At 43.6% G+C, this 19,666-nt stretch overlaps 1 protein-coding gene across 6 annotated transcripts in view; it reads left to right on the top strand.

Moving 5' to 3' along the window:
- Positions 1-19,666, top strand: part of SMG7 (SMG7 nonsense mediated mRNA decay factor) — a 48,641-nt gene that overhangs the window by 1,899 nt on the left and 27,076 nt on the right. For all 6 annotated transcript variants that reach the window (XM_083157214.1, XM_083157216.1, XM_083157217.1 and 3 more), the window contains exons 2-3: positions 17,933-17,964; positions 18,589-18,706. In XM_083157214.1, the coding sequence (XP_083013340.1) occupies positions 17,933-17,964; positions 18,589-18,706 (150 nt within the window). The remainder of the gene's footprint in view (positions 1-17,932; positions 17,965-18,588; positions 18,707-19,666) is intronic.

Consider the following 19,666-nt stretch of genomic DNA (forward strand, 5'->3'; position numbering starts at 1 on the left):
CACAACAGCTGCCATCCTTCCGGGCAGTGATGATATGCAGATGTATATATTCAGGTGTAGCCTTAAGGCCCATACACACTGGGCGACTTTCAGCTCAAAGCCGCTTAGTGTACTGTATATGCCCCGGCAATGAGCGGTGAACGCTGCTGCGCGCTCCCGCATCATTGCCGGGAAAGCAGCTCATCTGCTGGTATTACCAGCAGATGAGCAGCTTTGAGGACGGCTTTGCATAGTGCTGCGCTATGCAAAGCAGTCCTCCCCCCGCCGTCGGTGCCGGGCAGGGGGAAAGTGGCTCAGTGTGTATGAACTTAGCGGCTCCCCCCCCCCCCCCAATCGCTGTCCATACACGCTGGCCTGGGCATAATCGCCCAGTGTGTATGGACCTTAAGGAGACACTAATTGCTTTTGTTTATTACAAAATAATTTATGACCCTACTCATCTAATGTATTGGAGTCATGTGCACGGGTATGGATCATTCGGTCGAACCAAGAAAGGTCGACACGTTTATTTTGATTGTTTTTCTCCTGTCATTGCCATAAAGTACAGCAACAGTGTAGAGCAGGCATGTCCAAACTGCGGCCCTCCAGCTGTTGTGAAACTACACGTCCCAGCATGCCTTGCCATAGTTTTAGCATTCCCTAATAGCAAAACTGTGGGAAGGCATGATGGGACTTGTAGTTTCACAACAGCTGGAGGGCTGCAGGTTGGACATGCCTGGTGTAGAGCTTACGCAGTTTTCCCAATGCAGAACTGTATTAATATATAGCTTTTTACTCCACAACACTAGCGGCTAGGAGCATTTCTTGTCCCCATTTCTGCTTCATCCTCTATGGTCACTGGAGGTGATCTCTCAGAGGAGGATGATGAGGAAGAGGAGCAGTCACTAGCTGTAGAAATAAAACTCCTTATGCATTGTTGGGTTTAGAAATCTACATAGGTTGTAAGGTTCTAGTTAAGCTCCCAATCTACAGTATGTTCCCTACCACATGTACACACACACACTAGGGTTAATTTGTAGTCAGGAGATGGTTGACCCACCAGTATATTTTTGGAGCGAGGGAGGGAACTGGGAGAATATACAAACTCCATGACCTTAGTGCATCGAGGCAGTAATGCTAACCATGCCACCGTCCATAATGACTGAAGGACCAATGTTTCCTTGTGGAATTACGAAAGTTTGCCGATATGTGGTTATTTTGGAGTGTATGGCCCTATGGCTTAACATATAGTTTGATTTACATTATTTTCTATCTCTCTGAGCTCAACATATCATACAAAAGCTGGATGGATATTTACGAAGCATCAAGCTGCTGGGTTTGAACTTGGAATTTGAAGTGCAACTGAAAGCGCTCAGTATTTTGCACAGTGTTCCATTCAAGTTTGAGGCTGCTTCTTGGTAAATGCAACCATTGGTTTGTATGAGTGATAAAGGCATTCTGTCTGGTTAATTTAATATGCTGTAACTCATTAATACCAGATTTTTTTTTCCTATTCAAAGCACCAGCTTGTTCTGTAATACTGTTCAATTAGATATTTATTCAGATATGTATTTGCAATTTGTATTCGTATTTGCAATCTTCCTAACAGACACACAATTGCACACACCTGGTCTGTTTTTAGATGGCACGTCTTTATCTTATCAGAATGTCTATAGACAGAAATATGTATGGGAACCATAATCATGTGATGTGTTGCAGTTCTGACCACTGTCTCCAACATTATTTAGAACAGTTTAAAAAATTGTAATTAAGTATTTGATGGGTTGTATTACAACTTGGCCTTCTTGTGTCTAAACTTCTGTAGGTACCGCTGGATACTAGTGACATCTGCCTCTTGTGCAGCCCGTTATTCTTGTATGTCATTTAAAATGGTTGCATATTGAGAGTTATTAAGGAGGAAGAACTGCTTTGGCTGCATCAGATTGCTATTGTTCAGGATACATACATAGCGGTCACCAATGTTGCATTGCAAGGGATGGGAATTTTTTTTTTTTTTTTGCAAGTAGCCCACAAATACTGGGCCGCTGTATATAGATTTTGGTTTTGGAACAACCCTCCTGAATAAGAATTTCAGTTCACATTTTAAATCTGCAGCACAGCATGGCTTGCCAAGGTGCACAGTCACTTGCTCTTTTTTGCTTTGCTTCCAACTCAGAGGCCCTCTCTTAAGGCCATACACTGTGATTTGTGATTCACCTGATTCCAGCAGATTGTGCTGTTAAATCTGCCCAAAACGCGTTGGATGACATCTGATGCGTGGTCCCATGCGCTTCAGACAGGAGTCTGAGTTCAGACAGGCTGCATTTAAAATAAGTCTTATGTGCAGCCATCAGCCGGCACATTGCAGGTGCATACGGACATCGTCAAGAGGTTGGGTTCAGTATAAAGGCACAAACTGTGTAGAATGCACAACTGTTCTTGTAGAAGTGAGAGAGGTCAGAGGAGAATGACCGGATAGGTGCATGATGGCAGTACAGCAGTAAGGCTAGGTACACTACGATACCTGGCAGTCTTGCCGATAGTTGTGACCATTTCCTCTTGCTCTGGACAAGCAAATATTGCAGGTACACCCTACATCATGTAATGAACGATAATTTGTTCTGTCCTTCATTATCCTGCATTATATGTTCTGATTGGCTGTGCGGTGCGGTGACCCTAAAGATATCTTGTGCAATCAGGCGTACGCACCTGGCTACACACGATTTGTTGTGCCGCTATCGCTCTAGTGTCTATTATGTTACAACACTGATCTGCAGCAGAAGATCTCTGAATGCGTTTAGTACATAGTCTTAAAGTTCACACTGGATTCCACTCTTGTCCATAAAGAACAGGATAGGGTTTAGTAAGGGCATCTACCCATCTCTTGGTTAAATCAGGATAATGCGCCATACCATAAAGCAGCGGTTCCCAACCTTTTTCGACCCGTACCCACTTTTAATTTATGAGTTTCCCTCCTCTCATTTTGATATATCCACAGTAATTACTAGTGGAGTGGAAGTGAGCTGTTGGCATGTCCTTGTGTGTCCGTAAATCAAGGAGTAGTGGAGGAGTTGTGTGCGATCAGGAATCTGGTAACTCTGTCTGCAGGGTTACTACTAATGCCTGTAGGATTAATGCAGCTGCTTCCTCCACCAGTGTCAGTGCGGGGCAGATGTTCAGCGATGTCTGGGGGCAGCGTGGATTGCTGGTTAGTAAAAAGCACAAGGAAACTCTGACGCTGCAGACTTCTTCCGCCACTACCAGTATTATTTTCAAGTTCCTCCAGGGGTACGTGTTCCCCAGGTTGGGAACCGCTGCCATAAAGCATACCTCCTCTTTAGCTGGTTACAGGAACATAACAATGAGGTCAGTGAACTCCAATGGTCTCAGCAGTCCCCAGTGCTCAGTCCAAGGGGCACATTTGGGTGCACAGCTATTCCATTGTTTTTGCGCCCATTACTTTTTCTGAAAAGCACCAGCTCAAACCATCTAAAGCAGTGGTTCCCAACCATTTTTCTATCCCGTACCCCTTGATTAGTCTCTTCATTGAGGAGTACCCTTTCCTTTCAATTTTATTTATCCACAGTATTTTCGAGTGGAGTGGAATTTGGTGGTATGTGTATCCTTATCCATGTCCTACTATTAAGGCATAGCAGAGCAGTAGTGGTCGGCCGGGGGTCTGGCTGCTGGCTATAGATTGTAAGCTTGCGAGCAGGGCCCTCCTACCTTTTTAACTGTCTGTCAATACCCAGTTTGTGTTATAACGGTTTCCAATTGTGAAGCGCAATTGAACTTGCTGCACTATATAAGATACTATTAATAATACGGTCTCACTCGTTGATGTCCCCCAGTATGCTGTTGTCATGCTCCCATGCAGTCATGTCCAAGTGTGGGACTCGCGGCGCACTCATCCTGTTACTGACCTTGCATTGCTGTATTAGTAGGAATGCGTGCAATGCTTTAGAAGACGCGCAGGAAGCCTAATGGTTCAGCTATTTCTGTTCACCCGTTTTGCTAATGATGGCTTCATTATAATCGTGCAATCAAGGAAAGGGCAGAAATAGAAATGTTGTACGCTGCCTGATTGCTTAAGTAACGCAAACCCCTCCCACATCCTACTATTTATTATTAATACAGAACAGGACGCTCTCCAAACTGCAAGTGTCTATCTGAGAATGTCTGTATTTGGTTTTAAATGTGAGTTTGGTGGAGCCTGTCTGTGAGCAGCCATAAGTGTTGTACATTATTCTGCTGGTATACTACTGAAAGTAGGACTACAGTATAGGGACACCTGGGGTGTGAACACTGAAAGCCACCTGCAACTTTCACGTCCCTAATTTACAGTATTTCTAGATTTGTGGCTTAAAGGAGAATACACTGAGCACTTGTTAATTCTGTATGACCAAGCATTATGAGGTTAATGCCTGACATTGTATGTAGGCTTGGTTTCTATCGGGCTGCCAGCTATTCTTTAAATCATGTAATTTGGACACTGAAACTTGCTTTTTTGTTTCTAGAGCCTGTTGTGCATTGAAAAATGTCGCCTAATATTCTATAATAAAGGGCCATAACTGATCCACTTTATGAGGGGGGATTCAATTGTTTGCCACTAGATGGCACCCAACTGAGCAATTTTAAATGTCCCATTGGTCAAAAATGTTGACGAGGTGGTAACATGAAATTTTTTTTATTTGACATAAATGTATCTTTAATAAAAGCAACTGCACTAGTCTTTACCAGAACTGGTAATGTATGACAGTAACTGGAACTGTAAATCTGACAAAATTGAACATTCAGATAAAGTGGTGAAAACCATTTGATTTAACCGAAGCCGGCGGCAGCAGCACATGGGGAGATGGGGCTGCTGCCGCATCAGTGTTCAGTATTCCTGGGGCAGGACAATGTTTGTCCTGCCCCAGGAAAACCCACCACTCAAGGGGTTAACCAATTTATATGAGCAACCATTTTTTTTTCTTTTTATGCATGTTTGGGTGTAAATTATTATTTGCTCTCAGACATTACTAGGTTTTCATTCCATCAGCCAGACTGGACAGATAATCTTAAAATGGGTACACATTGGTTGATATGCTCCATAAGGGATATCATTAACATTATTGTGCATATTATTTGCAAAAGACCTCTAATGTGTATCCAGCTATAGCGAATGTGCATCTTCCCTGGCACCCTATCAATATATAGTATGTGGTCCTTTCACCAGCGATCCCAGCCAAGCCTACCTGGCCTTGATGTGATCCAACCGATTGCTCCTGCAGCCGGTTGCAACTCACAGGCTCCGGTGTGATGCTCACAGGACTGCGCGTTGGACCTGCTGTCTATCACATGTGATTTGGACGCTTTTCATGCAATTGATCGCCACAATCGCATGAAAAGAGCCTTTACCAAGAGTGAGACACCCTGAGCAGGGAAGAGGAACTGCATGGGTTTTTAAAGGCGCAGCGTTCTAGAATGAACACTATTACTGTGGTGTAGAATAGGATACTGGTTTCTGTTTTAAGTCTCTTGCTATACTATGAAACATTGCATAGAAATAAGCTTGGTGCCTATTAAAGTAATGGTGGGGTGGGGGGATTTAAAAAAAATAAATTGGGCAAGCTGCTCTCGACCAAGCAATTCTATTGCTCCATTTAAAAGTGAAACCTGCAAGTGCCCATTATTTCTGCTGGTCTTCAACAGCTGGTCTGACAAGTGCTCTTATTCCTGGGTTAGGTTATCTATGCAATCCTTGCACACTGAGACCATAGTAAAAGGTATGCAAGTGATATGCTTGTAAAATAGCATCTTCATAGTATAATATCACTCTTCAATGCAATCCTTTGAAATCTACCCAAAAGGCATGAGTATAGACGGAACAGAATCTCCCAAGGATTTGGAAGAAAATAGTGTAGCATGTTAAAAATAAATAAAACTGTAGTCAATATCCACCAGACCCTTCTAGCATATGTATGTATGTATGTATGTATGAAGGTCTAGCCAAACGGGGGCTCTTACCAGCGCTCTGCTGGCATTCTAAAGGTCCATACACACTGAGCGATTGATTTTTTTTTTTTCTCTTATTTTGATACTTTCCTAGCACGGCGCCCATCGCATAAGGCATACGATGGTATGCGATGTTACGCGATGGCAGCCGATGTTATACAATTTTAAATTGTATAAGCACCCTAATGGGTTTTTTCAATGTTAAATGTGCTTCCTATAAGATCTATAATTGTATAAGCACCGTAATGGGTGCTTACAATGTTAAAAGCACCCCCACTATCAACGCCAACCCGAAGCGTGGCGAGCGCAGCGGTACGCGTCCTCCGACCTTTTCATACCCCCACTATCCACGTCGGCGTGGAGTTGATTTTATATAGTGTGGCGAGGGGACGCTGAATACATGTAAAGAAATACGCGTCCCCTCGCGGGGCTCGTCACGCTTCGGGCTCGGTGGCTCGCTGCGCTCGCCACGCGAAATAAAATCAACTCCACGCCAATGTGGATAGTGGGGGTATGAAAAGGTCGGAGGACGCGTACCGCTCACACGCTTTGGGTTGGTGTTGATAGTGGGGGTGCATTTAACATTGTAAACACCCATTAGGGTGCTTATACAATTAAAAATCGTATAGGGGGGCCATTTACCATTGAAAAAAAAAACATTAGGGTGCTTATACAATTTAAAATCGCATGCGGGCATATGGCATGCAATGCGCTACGATGCCATACGACTGAATATCGTGGGCGCCGTGCTAGGAAACAAGTACCATTATTTTTTCCTCCTTGGCATCGATTTTCTCACAGGGGGTGGATGACTTTCCATAGCAGGACACTATGGAAAGCCATCCACCCTGTCGCTCATCTGCCCCAGTCCATTTTTTTTATGTAGGACTGTCTGGGACATCCCTTTGTATTTAAGGCCTCCATACATTAGTCTGACTTGCTCTAAGGACAGGTCGGACCAATATGCCCTTGAGCTCCCCGGGAGGCTCACATACAATTTGGCACTTGATGTGCGATTTTTACATGCAATAAATGGCATGTAAGCCTGACAGTCTGTGCTGCCTCCTAATATGCTGCCTGTTCTGTCTATGCATAATATATTCAGATTGTTCACAAAACAGGTTGTTTAATGCCATTTTAAAATGGGTTATTTCTGATTTGTGTAAATAAGAATGACCGTAAACCTACATATTCAGCAATGTGTTTGGATTTCCTTCGAACACCGTCCCATTACTGACACGGCACTGCTAGCAGGTTGCTATGTAGCAATCCGGTGGTAAGCTGCTGTCTTCCTTATTAGTGACAAGACCAAAGATGTATCCTGGAGCTGCTAGTCCTGTTCTAGTCTTCCGCTCTGCCTGCATGGTGAGCCCAGCCAGTGACGGGTCACGTTACTGACATGTTTCTGCCCGTGGTGCTTTTACAGTCCGTGCGGGGTGGAATGTTTCGTTTGGTCTCAATACATTATGAGTCTTTATTTTGTTAGTATGTATATATTTGTGCATTGCAGTGGAGGCTTGTCACCTTGTAGATCTCCATAGGTTACATTGGGTAATTTAATGACACCCCCACTTTGTCTGGCTTCAGTCGTACCCTCGTCATTGTTCCTTACAATGGAAGTAATGAGTGGCGTATAAGAGAATATTTGTTCTCCATTAATTCATGTGGTACCTGATGGGAGAGAATTGCTCTCGGCGTACCGGTTTCCTGAGATTGGCGCGTTATGGTAGCTTCGTAGACTCTATGAAGGGCGACATGCATTAGGTCTGCCACTAAATTCGACAGGGTCCAATGGTAGACACAAGCATTAGGTAGACAGTGGGAAGGTCAACATGAGTTTCATTTTTTTTTTTAACCGACAAGGCATGGAGGGAGACTCTAATAGAGTGCCCGAAGCATGGCGAATGCAGCGAGCCGTGCAAGGGCACACGCTACACTGATACGGTGTCCATGTCATCTTGCGATGAAATTCGGGACCAAAAAATGTGAAAAACTCATGTAGACCTTTTTGACTGTCGACCTAATGCTTGTTTCGGCCTTAGCCATGTAAGCTCTGTTGACATAATGTATGTTGACCATGTGTTGGCAACTTAGTTAAGTGAAACATTTATTTCCTTATATGAAATGCATGATAACCATGTTCTTTGCAAAGCTCTCTGGGATACGCTCACTAGGTCGACATGACTATTAGGTCAACAAGGGAAGGGTTTTATTTTTTTATTTTCTTTTGAGTTCACAGGTGGTATTTCATGCCCTAGGATGTGGCGGGTAGACTAAAACCGTGCCCGAAGCATGGCGAGCTGATGCGGTGATCTGACGAACTTCGGATCAAAAGAAGCAACAACAAAAAAAACGTGTCGACCTTCAGCTTGTCTATCCTATGATCCATACCCATCTCTCTAATACGATTACGGATGCATGCTCCCGCAGGTCTTTACCAAGGGTTTCTGTCCTCTGTACATGCAACTCAATTTTGCATATTTTCACAATAAGGTACATAGTACTAGCCTCTAGCAAGATCGTTCGGCATATCGCTGACTGTGTATGCACAATATACTTTGTTCAGAACACTGGAAATTAAAATATCGTCTGGTGTTTACGCGAAATATGTGCGCTCCTGCGCAGTGTTAGCAACTCCTCCCGTCTACTGATCACGTGGGTCAATTTTTATCTGCATAGTCAAAGATCTGCCTGTTCAGTAGGTCCTAGTGACATCACTGAATAATATTGTTTACTGATATCGTTCAGTCTATCAATCAATTGGGCCACCCTTGGACATGATTTTCTAGTGTGTGTGGGGCTTAACTGTACTTAATGCCCTCTGCATTTATCTTGCGCCTTCTACCTATTGCTTATCTACCAATTGGGAAATCAGAATTTACTTTATTGCCAAGTGAAAGGTACATAAATTAGATATAACTAAGAAGATTAAAAAAAGTTACAATGAATATATAAACTGCACTTGTACAAGGGTATCGGTAAGGTAAGATGGCAAGTCCCCATAGTCAGCGAAAGGCAAGGGGCTTGTTGGTGATCCCCACTTCAGTGTGGAAAAACTGTTCATGTGCCGTGAGGTTTTGATCTTGATAGACTGGAACCTTATTCCAGGTGGCAACCATGTCTGGGGTGAGACTGGTCATCCAATATCTTTTCTGCCCTCCTCCTAGTCCTGAAGAGGTGCAAGTAACAGCCGATTAACCTCCGTAGCTGAATTATTCATTTTGCAGCAGCGCCAACATTATGTCTGGTCAAAAGTGTAGAGAGCGCGCACACAGCCTTGTGGAGCTCCATTACTGGTTGCCTGGAACTCCGAGACTTTTCTAGCCTCATGTACTGCTTCCTGCTTGTCAGAAAACCAGTGATCCAACTGCAGGTGGGCTAAGGCCCCCTCAATGGGAATTGTCGATCTTTGAGGAGTGCTGAGGTAATGTTGTTAAATGCAGAGCTGAAGTCCATAAACAGGATCCTGAAAGGTGTGGGGAGTCTAGATCAGTGGTCAGGGAACTCTGTCCTCATTACTCCACGCAGTGCATGTTTTGCAGGTCTACTCACAGAATCACAAGTGAAATACTTAACTCCACCTGCGGACCTTATAAAATGTCTGAGTATTTAGTACACCTGTGCACCTGCTGGGTTACCAGCAAAACATGCACTGTGTGGGGTAATGAAGACCAAGTTCCCTGACAACTAGTCTAGATGCTGGAGGTCGGAATGGAGTCCCATGTTGAATGCTTCGTCTACTAACCTGTGGACTGTGTGGTAGTGAACTGCAGTGGGTTGAGAAGGAAGTTTGTGATTTCCTTAAGATGGATTAGCACTCCAGGCTTTATTATGGCAGAGTTCAAAGCAACTGATCTGTAGTCATTACGGCCCGTGTTTGATGATGATTTGAAGCATGTAGGTACCGTGCAATCAGAAGTGCCTTTCGGCTTCATGTGGAACATACTGAATGTTCCTCCGAGTACCTATGTTTTACCTCATCGCTCTGAATGATGCTTTGTTTTGCCTAACCCCTCCTTGGTAGCCAAAACTTAAAATACCAAACTGACAATGCAACCAAATTTAGCTCTTTCTGCCCATACACGTGTGTCCAAATCTGCTGCTAAACTAGTCATGGCAATGTGTCCTGAGAACATACATGTACATTATACCTACCAGATATAACCCTATCTGCCTAACACCTGAAAATGGAGATTTGCATAAGGTTACAATGTTTTACACATTCGCTGCTGGGCGAGTGAACGCACCCCCCCTTCCCCAAGCGAACGGTCGCATTTGCCTGTAAGTGGACGTGTATGCTCACACATCAATTTGCATGAGAGTATACAGGGAAAAAAATAATGACCCTCCACCCTGAATCACCCCCTAAGTGACAACGATTTTTCCTTATGTAGCACAATTAAAAGTCCCTTTTTTTTTAGTTTCCAATTTTTGTCATCCGTATATTTTAAGTGTGTCCATTGTGGCAGCATTATTTTTCCATGAGTTGACAGCAGTTTGTCTTGTGTGTGGCTGTTCAAAGGAGACATTGAGGTAGATTCAATTCAGCGTGCAGTGAATAGCGGGAAGGGAGCTCCTGGGGCGATTCAATTTAGCGGTTAAGTTGGACAATGCTGATACTAAAGTGCCCACTGCAATGCTGTTCATACCGCGCAAAGGGCCAAAATCTTGTGCCCAAGGAAAAAATAATTTCTGTCGGGTATAGCAGCATGCTGAATTGAATAGCTTCGGGACCTCTGAATTGAATCGACCCCCATTGTTTTTTTTTTTTTTTTTTTATTCTAGTTTTGGTCTTTAATATTCGTTCCTATTGTTAGTGTGTGGATGTGAAGGTTACTTGTGTGACTATATTGCATGTTTTGCTGTTGGAGTACTGTAGATCTGCACTGTTGATGTGCCCATTACAGCAGGTACCTGACTACACTACATGTGCTGGTACCAGTGCCCCAGACACTAATCTGAATACACAGTACAGTGCCGTGCTTTGATCTCTGGATGGAATGTGGCCATTTAATCACTGTAGCGTTTAGGTCCCAATCCCCACTGTGTACACAAGATGTTCTTCATATGTCACATCTCTGTCGGGGTAGAGAGGAAGGCGTGTGCAGTATGTGGTTTCTGCCATGTGACACCTGGAGAATATTATGCAAACCTTAATAAAAGCCTCGTAGCTATTTACTTAGGCATTTTTCGAGTCTATATATTGTGATGGCATTGTTCTTTTGGAATGTAAGCTGTCATTGCTACCCGATACATTCCAGCGCCCTTACAAAGTGTCGGATTTCCAGAATGTTATCTGTTCCTCTAATGTGAGTGAAAAATCTATAATGTGCTTTTGTATGTATATATCCTGCAGCATTCCCATGAGAACATGCTTCCCAGACTCCTACAATACAGGAGGGCGGCTGAGCCATTACTCTGCCCTTTAAATCTCTCAATCAGTCACGTACTGCAATATCTGCAGACTGATTGTTTTGTCAATTTTTTATTTCTAGTTCATATGCAGCTGCTTGTCTTTCAACTGTTCCTCTATCATTGCTTTTAGTATGTTAGAAGTATGTGCAGCGTAACTACTTATGCTGGCCAACTTTCATCCAACTAGTTCAGGTTCTCAAACTCGGTCCTCAGGACCCCACACGGTGCATGTTTTGCAGGTCTCCTCACAGAATCACAAGTGAAATAATTGGCTCCACCTGTGGATCTTTTAAAATTTGGCAATGAGTAAAGAGTGCACCTCCCGGGTGACCTGGAAAACGTGAACTGTGTGGTCCTGAGGACCGGGTTTCAGAACCCCTGAACTAGTTGGTTGGATTGAAAATCTGGTACTGTACTTGAGCAAATAACAATCAGTAATTTGCTCACAAACCCAGGAAAATGGACAAAAACATTCAAATTGTTTAACTCAAAGAGATTCAACAACTGTCCGTACCTCTCAACATGACCCCCTCCAGGAGGGACACAATTCTCTGTTTCTGGACTTCCTTCTTAATGTATGATTGCCATCACCTGTGGTGAAACACATTTCTTATTAGTAAACCTGTTGAAAATAGGTGATGGCAATCATACATTAAGAGGGAAGTCCAGAAGCAGAGCATTGTGTCCCTCCTGGAGAGGATCATGTTCTGAGGTGTGCCTTGTCTGCGCGACAGTTTTTGTCCGTTTCCAGATTTTGGGAGCAAATTACTGAAGTATAAATTTCTGTACTTGTTTCCTAGCACGGCGCCCACGATTTTGATCTTATTACATCTTATACAATCGCATTGCATGCAATATAGCGGCATGCGATGCGATCCGAGTTTTAATTGTACAAGCACCCTCATGGGTGCTTTCAATGTTAAATGCACCCCCATTGGCAACGCCATCCCCCAATATCAACGCCATCCCGAAGCGTGGCGAGCCCGCGTCCTCAGACCTTTTCATACCCCCACTATCCACGTGGAGTTGATCTTAGATAGTGTGGCGAGCCACCGAGCCCGAAGCTTGGAGAGCGGGCACGGATTACTTTACATGCGCTCGCTACGCTTTGGGCTCGTGTTCCGCTGGGCTTGTGTTCCGCGGGGCGCGCTGCGCTCGCCACAAAATCAACTCCACGCCGGCGTGGATAATGGGGGTATGAAAAGGTCGGAGGATGCTTACTGCCGCCCCTCATGTACTCGCTGCTCTCCCCACACTTCGGGTTGGCGTTGAGTGGGGGTGCATTTAACACTGTGAGCACCCATCAGGGTGCTTGTACAATTAAAAATCGCATTGCATCGCATGCCATTTGCTGGCATGCAATGCTATGCGATATTTCATTGTACAAGCACTCATGTTAATTTAACATGACTATCGCATCGCACACCACTAAGTATGGTATGCGATGGGCGCCGTGCTAGGAAACAAGTACCCAAATTTACATTTGCTTCCATCCATCCAGAAAGTTTTAGGTGCCCATGCACAGTGCTATAGCAGCATGCTTTTGTACGAGGTTCGTAATGATCTAGTACACGAAGTACTGGCTGCGCATACTGTTTGTGATGTGCGTATGAGCGTGCATCGCATGGGGGAAATGCTCCGTGTATGGGCACCTTAATCTAGTGAATGGCAAGCATAAGGCTTTATGTCTATTGGCATTAATATTGCATATTACATGCAATAACTCACAGGTTTTCAAACTCTGTCCTCAAGACCCCAATCTAGCTCACGGCCCCATTCAAAATCCATGCAGTGCCTGTTTCCTGCCTGAGGTGTTGCTCTCTGCTAATGGTGCAAGAATTTCCACAGCAGACAGTGTGCTGGAGGAACCACAGCAGAGAGCACCGCATGCAGGAAAGAGGATCTGCATGGATTTGGAAGGGTGCTACAATGAACACTACCTCAATAGAGGCATAATCTGAGAGTTGTTGTTGTTGTTGTTGTTGTTGTTGTTGTTTTTTTCTCCTCAAGTTTTGAATGCATTTTTCCTAGAGAGTACAAGGCTAAGCCAGTCTTTTCCAAACACTGTGCTCAAGGCATCTTAACCCCTTCCCGACATTTGACGTACATTTACGTCATGGTCGGGATGTACTTCCCGACACATGACGTAAATGTACGTCATGACTTCAAAGTGTCACCGCGTCTAGGGATGCGGTGACAGAGGGACGATGTCTGCTGTCCCTGACAGCAGACATCTTCCCTCATTGCCCAGGGGGGGCAGCGATGCCCCCCGCCATGGGCGATCGCTGCGATTGGCTGTTCAAACGTGAACAGCCAAAAGCAGCGTTTACTGTGTGATGTGCATAATTTTGACTGCTGCCCCCTAGTGTCCAAAAAAATTAAAAGCAGGTTGAAATAATGATGTAATAATAAAGTATAGATATGGTCTTTGTTAGTTATTAACTATTTTGAGTGGTATGATTATTTGTCTCACAAGCAGAAAATGTAACATTTTGCAAATTGCAAAATGTTCATTTTTTTTACGACATTTTGGTATTTTTCACAAAAAAAAAAAACTGTATCGACCAAAATTTATCACTAACTTAAAGTACAATGTGTCACGGGAAAAAATTTATCACTAACTTAAAGTACAATGTGTCACGGGAAAACAATCTCAAAATCACTGAGATAAGTAAAAGCAAAAAAAAGTTATCCCCACTTAAGTGATACCTGTCAGATTTGAAAAAAAGGCCTCTGTCAGGAAGGCAAAAACATGCTGCGTCGGTAAGGGGTTAATAGTCCAGGTTGTAAATCTATCCATGCTAAAGCACAGGTGACTTAATTAGTACTTCATTCAGATTTATTATATCATCTGTTTAAAAGCATGAATAGCCTGCATCAAATACAGATGTGGGTAACCCAGAATAGAATTCTGCTGTTTAGAATTGCTGGTGTTTCATAGAGCATGTGGTTGCCATTTTGCCTTTTTCTGTGTACATTTCAGGTATAAGACATACTTGCCTACCTGACCGTCTCCATGAGGGAGAAAATGCTCTGTTCCTGGGCTTCCCTGGTAATGTATGATTGCCAGCACCTGTGGGGAGCTAGGTAATTGATAAGAAAGGTGTTTCACCACAGGTGATGGCAATCATACACTACCAGGGAAATCCAGGAACAGAGCATTTTCTCCCTCATGGAGAGGGTCAGGTAGGCAAGTATGGTATAAGAAATGGGCATTGTTGGAGGGTTTGCCAGGTAATAGATGTTTACACAGTGCATTAAGTGCAGGAAATTTTTTTTCTTTCCCCCTGTAGTCACTCCATTGCGTGATAATCAGCTATTGCCTTCAAAGTAAGTCTTAATAACTTCCAGATGTGTGAGCGGTCCTCTATTGCGGGTCACTTCCTGTTTCTTTAAAGGTCACTGTACTAATACTATGTAGTTGATGTTGAGCATCCCCTGCAGCTTCTGTAATCCTTTTTTTTTACATCTTTCTATTTCACCTTTACACACCGCATGAGACCCTATAGCCTCAAATTAGGTATGGCCAGCTTCATCCAAGGCTACTGTATAGCAAGGTGGCAGTATATAGTTTTACTTTTAATTTAGTATTGATTGTAACCTGGGCTTCCACTTCTTCGGTTTCCTAGGCTGTGTATTGTCATCCTTGTACAATTGAAAACTGTACAACTTAATACATACTTTATAAATGAAAGCTAATCCTCCTCCATTTCATTTAATGTAATCTTCCACTGTAGACTCCCAAAAAAAAAAAAAAAAAATGCTGCTGCTTGTCCGGATTAACAGCCAGACCACCCATGTAGTCCATATTAAGAGGAAGCCAGTGGTTTGTAGATTCCTGCATTTTCCTACAGAAGATTCACACTACCATTAATTCCTTCGTTCATTGATAGACGTCTGGTACACTCCAGGGGTTAAGGATTTCATCTTATATAGTCTGTCCCGCATCCGGTCTCCCCCCTCCCTTCCTCACTAAATAGCTGTGTCTCATGCAGGCACCACCAATATCTGACTGGGTGTCTTGCACTAGCTTCATGTAGGGAGAAGGTAGTAATTAAACTGATGGATGAGTTTTGTTGATGCCGGAAGATACATTTCCCATTTCCTTATCCGCTTGGCAGCATGTAGCATAGATGAAGTATGTGCACTCGTTGTGGCAGAGTGTCTCTGTATGCGCCCCTTTCCGTTCTGTCTTCTGGTGGAGTGCCTGGATAATTGTGACTGAACGTTCAGGTGCCCTTGAGTCGATCTCGTTTAGAAGCTTTATATTTAAATGTAAATTTAGATCTTGATTTAGATGCTGCTTGTGACCATTCAACTGCTGGTTATTTACGTTTTTTTCATCCCCACCATTTCATGGGGTTCATTTTCATAGCATTGATGTAAACACAACACTTCTAATCGTGTTTATGGCCGAAATTTAAAAGGCAATGATTTTACTAGCTGTGTTTTAGTTGTCATTATAGTGTCCATAGTCTGCAATCACACAAGGACCTGTGTGAAAATCAGTACATCTGCAAAGAAAGACGTGGTGCAGATGCACACTCCATATTATTAATCAAATTCAATCAATAATAGAGGTTCTTGGTATATTCATTGGCCAAGAAATATTTGCCCACCAACCAGCTTCACGGTAACCTCATTTCTGGTGGGTCCCTAATACTAAGAATCTGGGGCGCGGAACCCCAAAAAGGCCAGCATAAGCCAGTCACCCCAGGGCAGCACACAAGTGAAAAACTAAGCTATAAATGTGTGTTAATAAGAAAGAAGCAGGAGCTAGAGGTTAAAAAGTGTAGTGCTAGGAAGTATAATATTAGTGAAAATAAATAGTGCTAAATAAATGTTAGGGTGTGCCACCCCGAAAGCAACTCGGTTACACCAACCCAAGGGGAGCCGCGCCCCAAATCCATCTCCAAGACTAGCAATTAGTGTAAATTTTTAGGTCTTACCTTCATTGTGCCCTCAGTTTGCAGTCTGTGGCTACCAGGGACCAAACTGGTGAACTAATGTTCAGATCAGGTGGGCGGGGTGCTACTCTAAGTTGAAGGAGTCCCAACCTTCAGGTGTACAGGTGTACACAATGTTAGCTTAGGGGGGGGGATTCTTAGAATGCACACCCGATTTACATGAGGTGCTATCATGCTGGGACTTGTAGTTCTGCAAAGAAAGACGTGGTGCAGATGCACACTCCATATTATTAATCAAATTCAATCAATAATAGAGGTTCTTGGTATATTCATAGGGAACAGAAAGAGGTTGCAGGGAGTTGGGCGAATACAGTGGATGTGGCAACAATTCATAGCGCAATTCATGCATTTTGGCTGCAGCAATTCCGGATGAGGGAGCTGGTGCATTGTCATGGTGGAAAAAAACCTAGCCTATGAATCCATCTGAAATTTGGTATGGCGTTGTTTTGAAAAACGGTAGTACACGATAATAATACCAGCTCTCCTCAGCAACGCCACCTGTCTACAAACACGGGTACTTATTGATCCACCCTCGTACATGCTTTATGGCTGTATACGCATGTACGATTTAACAATTTTTAGGATCTACTAGAGATCGCATTAGAACACTGTTTTGATGATTTCCATTCAAAGGATGAACACGACTCTGCCAGCTCTGGTCAGTGGAATACGGTCACTACTGTAGGTCGGCATATATTAGGTCGCCCGCTGCAGGTCGACACCTGAAAAAGTCTATAGTCAAAAGTTCGACATGAGTTTTCAACGGTTTCTTGATCCGACTTGTGCCAACCGGCTGTATTTCATATCCTACCATCCGCTACGGTGTGGCAGGAGAATGTAAAAGTGAGCCATGCGGGGGGGACGTAGTACCCTTAGATGGTGTCCATATTGACATTTGGGACAAAAAAATTAGAAAAACTCATGTCGACCTAATGTTTGTGTCTACCTTCTGATCCAGTCGACTTTAGCCATGTGGAACTATTTCAAGTGTCAACCTAATGTATGTTGACCTTATTTGGGCCGACTCTATGACCTATACTGATTACACATAGGAAGTAGAGGAGAACAGACTGAGGTTGTGCTGAGAGGATACAGGAGATGGTTATTACTGGTGAGAGATCAGGCTCGGTACACATCAGACCATTAAATTTTTTTCAACAATGTGCCTGATTCCGACAGATCGGGGCTTTTATAATGGTTCACGTGATCCAGTGTGTACGTGCTATCTATCCCCCCCCCCCCCCCCAGTATGAGTCGTTCAGTCACTTCCGGTTGATGGTGCATGCAGATCAATCTGATGGTATCGCCAACTATTTTCAGCACTGCGTATGCGATACCTACATTTATAACTGATATATCATCAATGATCTATAATTGGGTAGTTTGTAAAATTGCACAGTGTTTATGCGCTATATCCTTTGTCCGAAAGTTCAAGGGAAATCATTGACCATGTTGCGTCGTTTGCACGTAGTTTGTGTACCCAGATTTAGGAACTGTTGTCCCTAATACTTTGCAGTTAAATCCAATTCTGTCTGCCTTATAATAACCAGCTCACTTGGTCTCTTCTCTTACAGGCAGGCCGAAGTCCTGAAAGCAGATATGACAGGTGAGCATATGGTCTGTACTATCTCATCCTGAAGCGGTTATTGGGGTGTAAATGTAGCGGTATCTTTGCGATGGAGCACCAGCCAGTTTATACTCCTCTGTATAAATATGGCAAGACGCGGTATAGTGATAAATAACGCAAACTAGATTCAGCTTGTTCGTTTTACAAAAGTAGAGACGGCGGTTGTTTTGTTCTGATGTTCAACAGGTTTGGCCAAGATGTATCAAAGGTTGGGGGAGGTAAAGTACCAATCATACACATCCTGTAAATGGCAGTTAGGGACCTATTTGATAGATTTCTTTTTGTGTTCCATTCATTTATTTATTTTTGGTGAGGAAAGTAATAGCCCCCTAAGCACCATCTTGGCTAGGACATAAAATGTAAAGTACATAGCAGCCCAGCAGTTTCTACCAATAAAGCATTGGACCGTATGCTGCATTGCTGGCACAAGCGGTTATGTGCTAGAATACCATTTAGCTGCAAAAAATTATATCTGGAAGAGAAATAGTCTAAAATTGATTCTTCGAAATCCTTTGTCGCTGCCAAATGTTTGTATGCGTGTAGTAGACTCCAGTCCGGGAGTGCGTGATCTTTCCGATCTCATCATGAAACTCCTTTTGTCAGATTCCAAGCCTGGCACAGCGGAGGTGTGGACATCACGTCAAGCTCTACAGGACTTGTATCAGAAGATGTTGGTGACAGACCTGGAGTATGCACTGGACAAGAAGGTGGAACAGGACCTGTGAGTACTCCCACCTCCCTTCACTGTCCCATTGTTAGCCATTGCTTTACGTTTGAGAGGCCTGCTTCTAGTATACTCTGAAATGATTTATTGGGAGACTGTATTTTGTGGGGAGACTGTTCGTGCATGGGGGGATTGCTGTAGCCATCTGTCCCAGTATTAGCTTCATCAATGCTCCAAGCAGCGAGAACTCTTCTTTATGTCCACGAAGATGCCATATGCTGGGGGTAATAAGTGTTGTCTGTCCTTTATTGCCAAGATACCGAAATAACACATTGTACTGTCACACCTAGCATATAATAGAAATGCAGCCTGGATGTCCTCTTACTGTGATCCTCGTTACTTACAGGTCGCCCCTAGTATGTTCATGCATGGTGAAGGGTTTAGTGACCTAATCTTTTGATCTTGTACTTGGAAGAGATAAAAATAACGTACCAACCATCCAGCTCCTGACTGTAATTTTTATAAACCAGTCTGTAACTTGGCAGTTAAAAGCTGATTGGCTGGTGCTTTTCTTTCTATTCACTTTGTCACTCTCCAAGGTTTAATACATAGGGGTCTATTAAATGTTGTGTCACGACTGTCTGTCTGGTCCAACAGCCGTGACCCTGTCCAGTTCTCGGTCAGCCCGACGCTGATTCCGCAGGCGGGATTCATTGTCACAAGTGCCGATAACAGGGCATGGCCGCGAGAAATGGGCGGAAAGCTGCAACCGGGAACTTGTCAATTCCCAAGCGTTCTCGACAGAACGTGCTTGACTGCTTGTGAAGTCGGGCACGTTCTGCCAAGAACCCTGTTCAATGATGTTGGGGAAGATGGCATTGAATAGGGCCCCAACGCCATTTCCCCCGAATGGCGGCGGGAGATTGAATATCCCCCATAATCCCCTTGGTACATCTTTCATTATGATTGAAACAGATTTATCTTTACTGCTTAAAAACAAATCACCCCTGACTATGC

Source organism: Crinia signifera, chromosome 8, assembly GCF_055691185.1.
Source record: "Crinia signifera chromosome 8, ASM5569118v1, whole genome shotgun sequence".
Taxonomy (NCBI): Eukaryota; Metazoa; Chordata; class Amphibia; order Anura; family Myobatrachidae; genus Crinia; species Crinia signifera.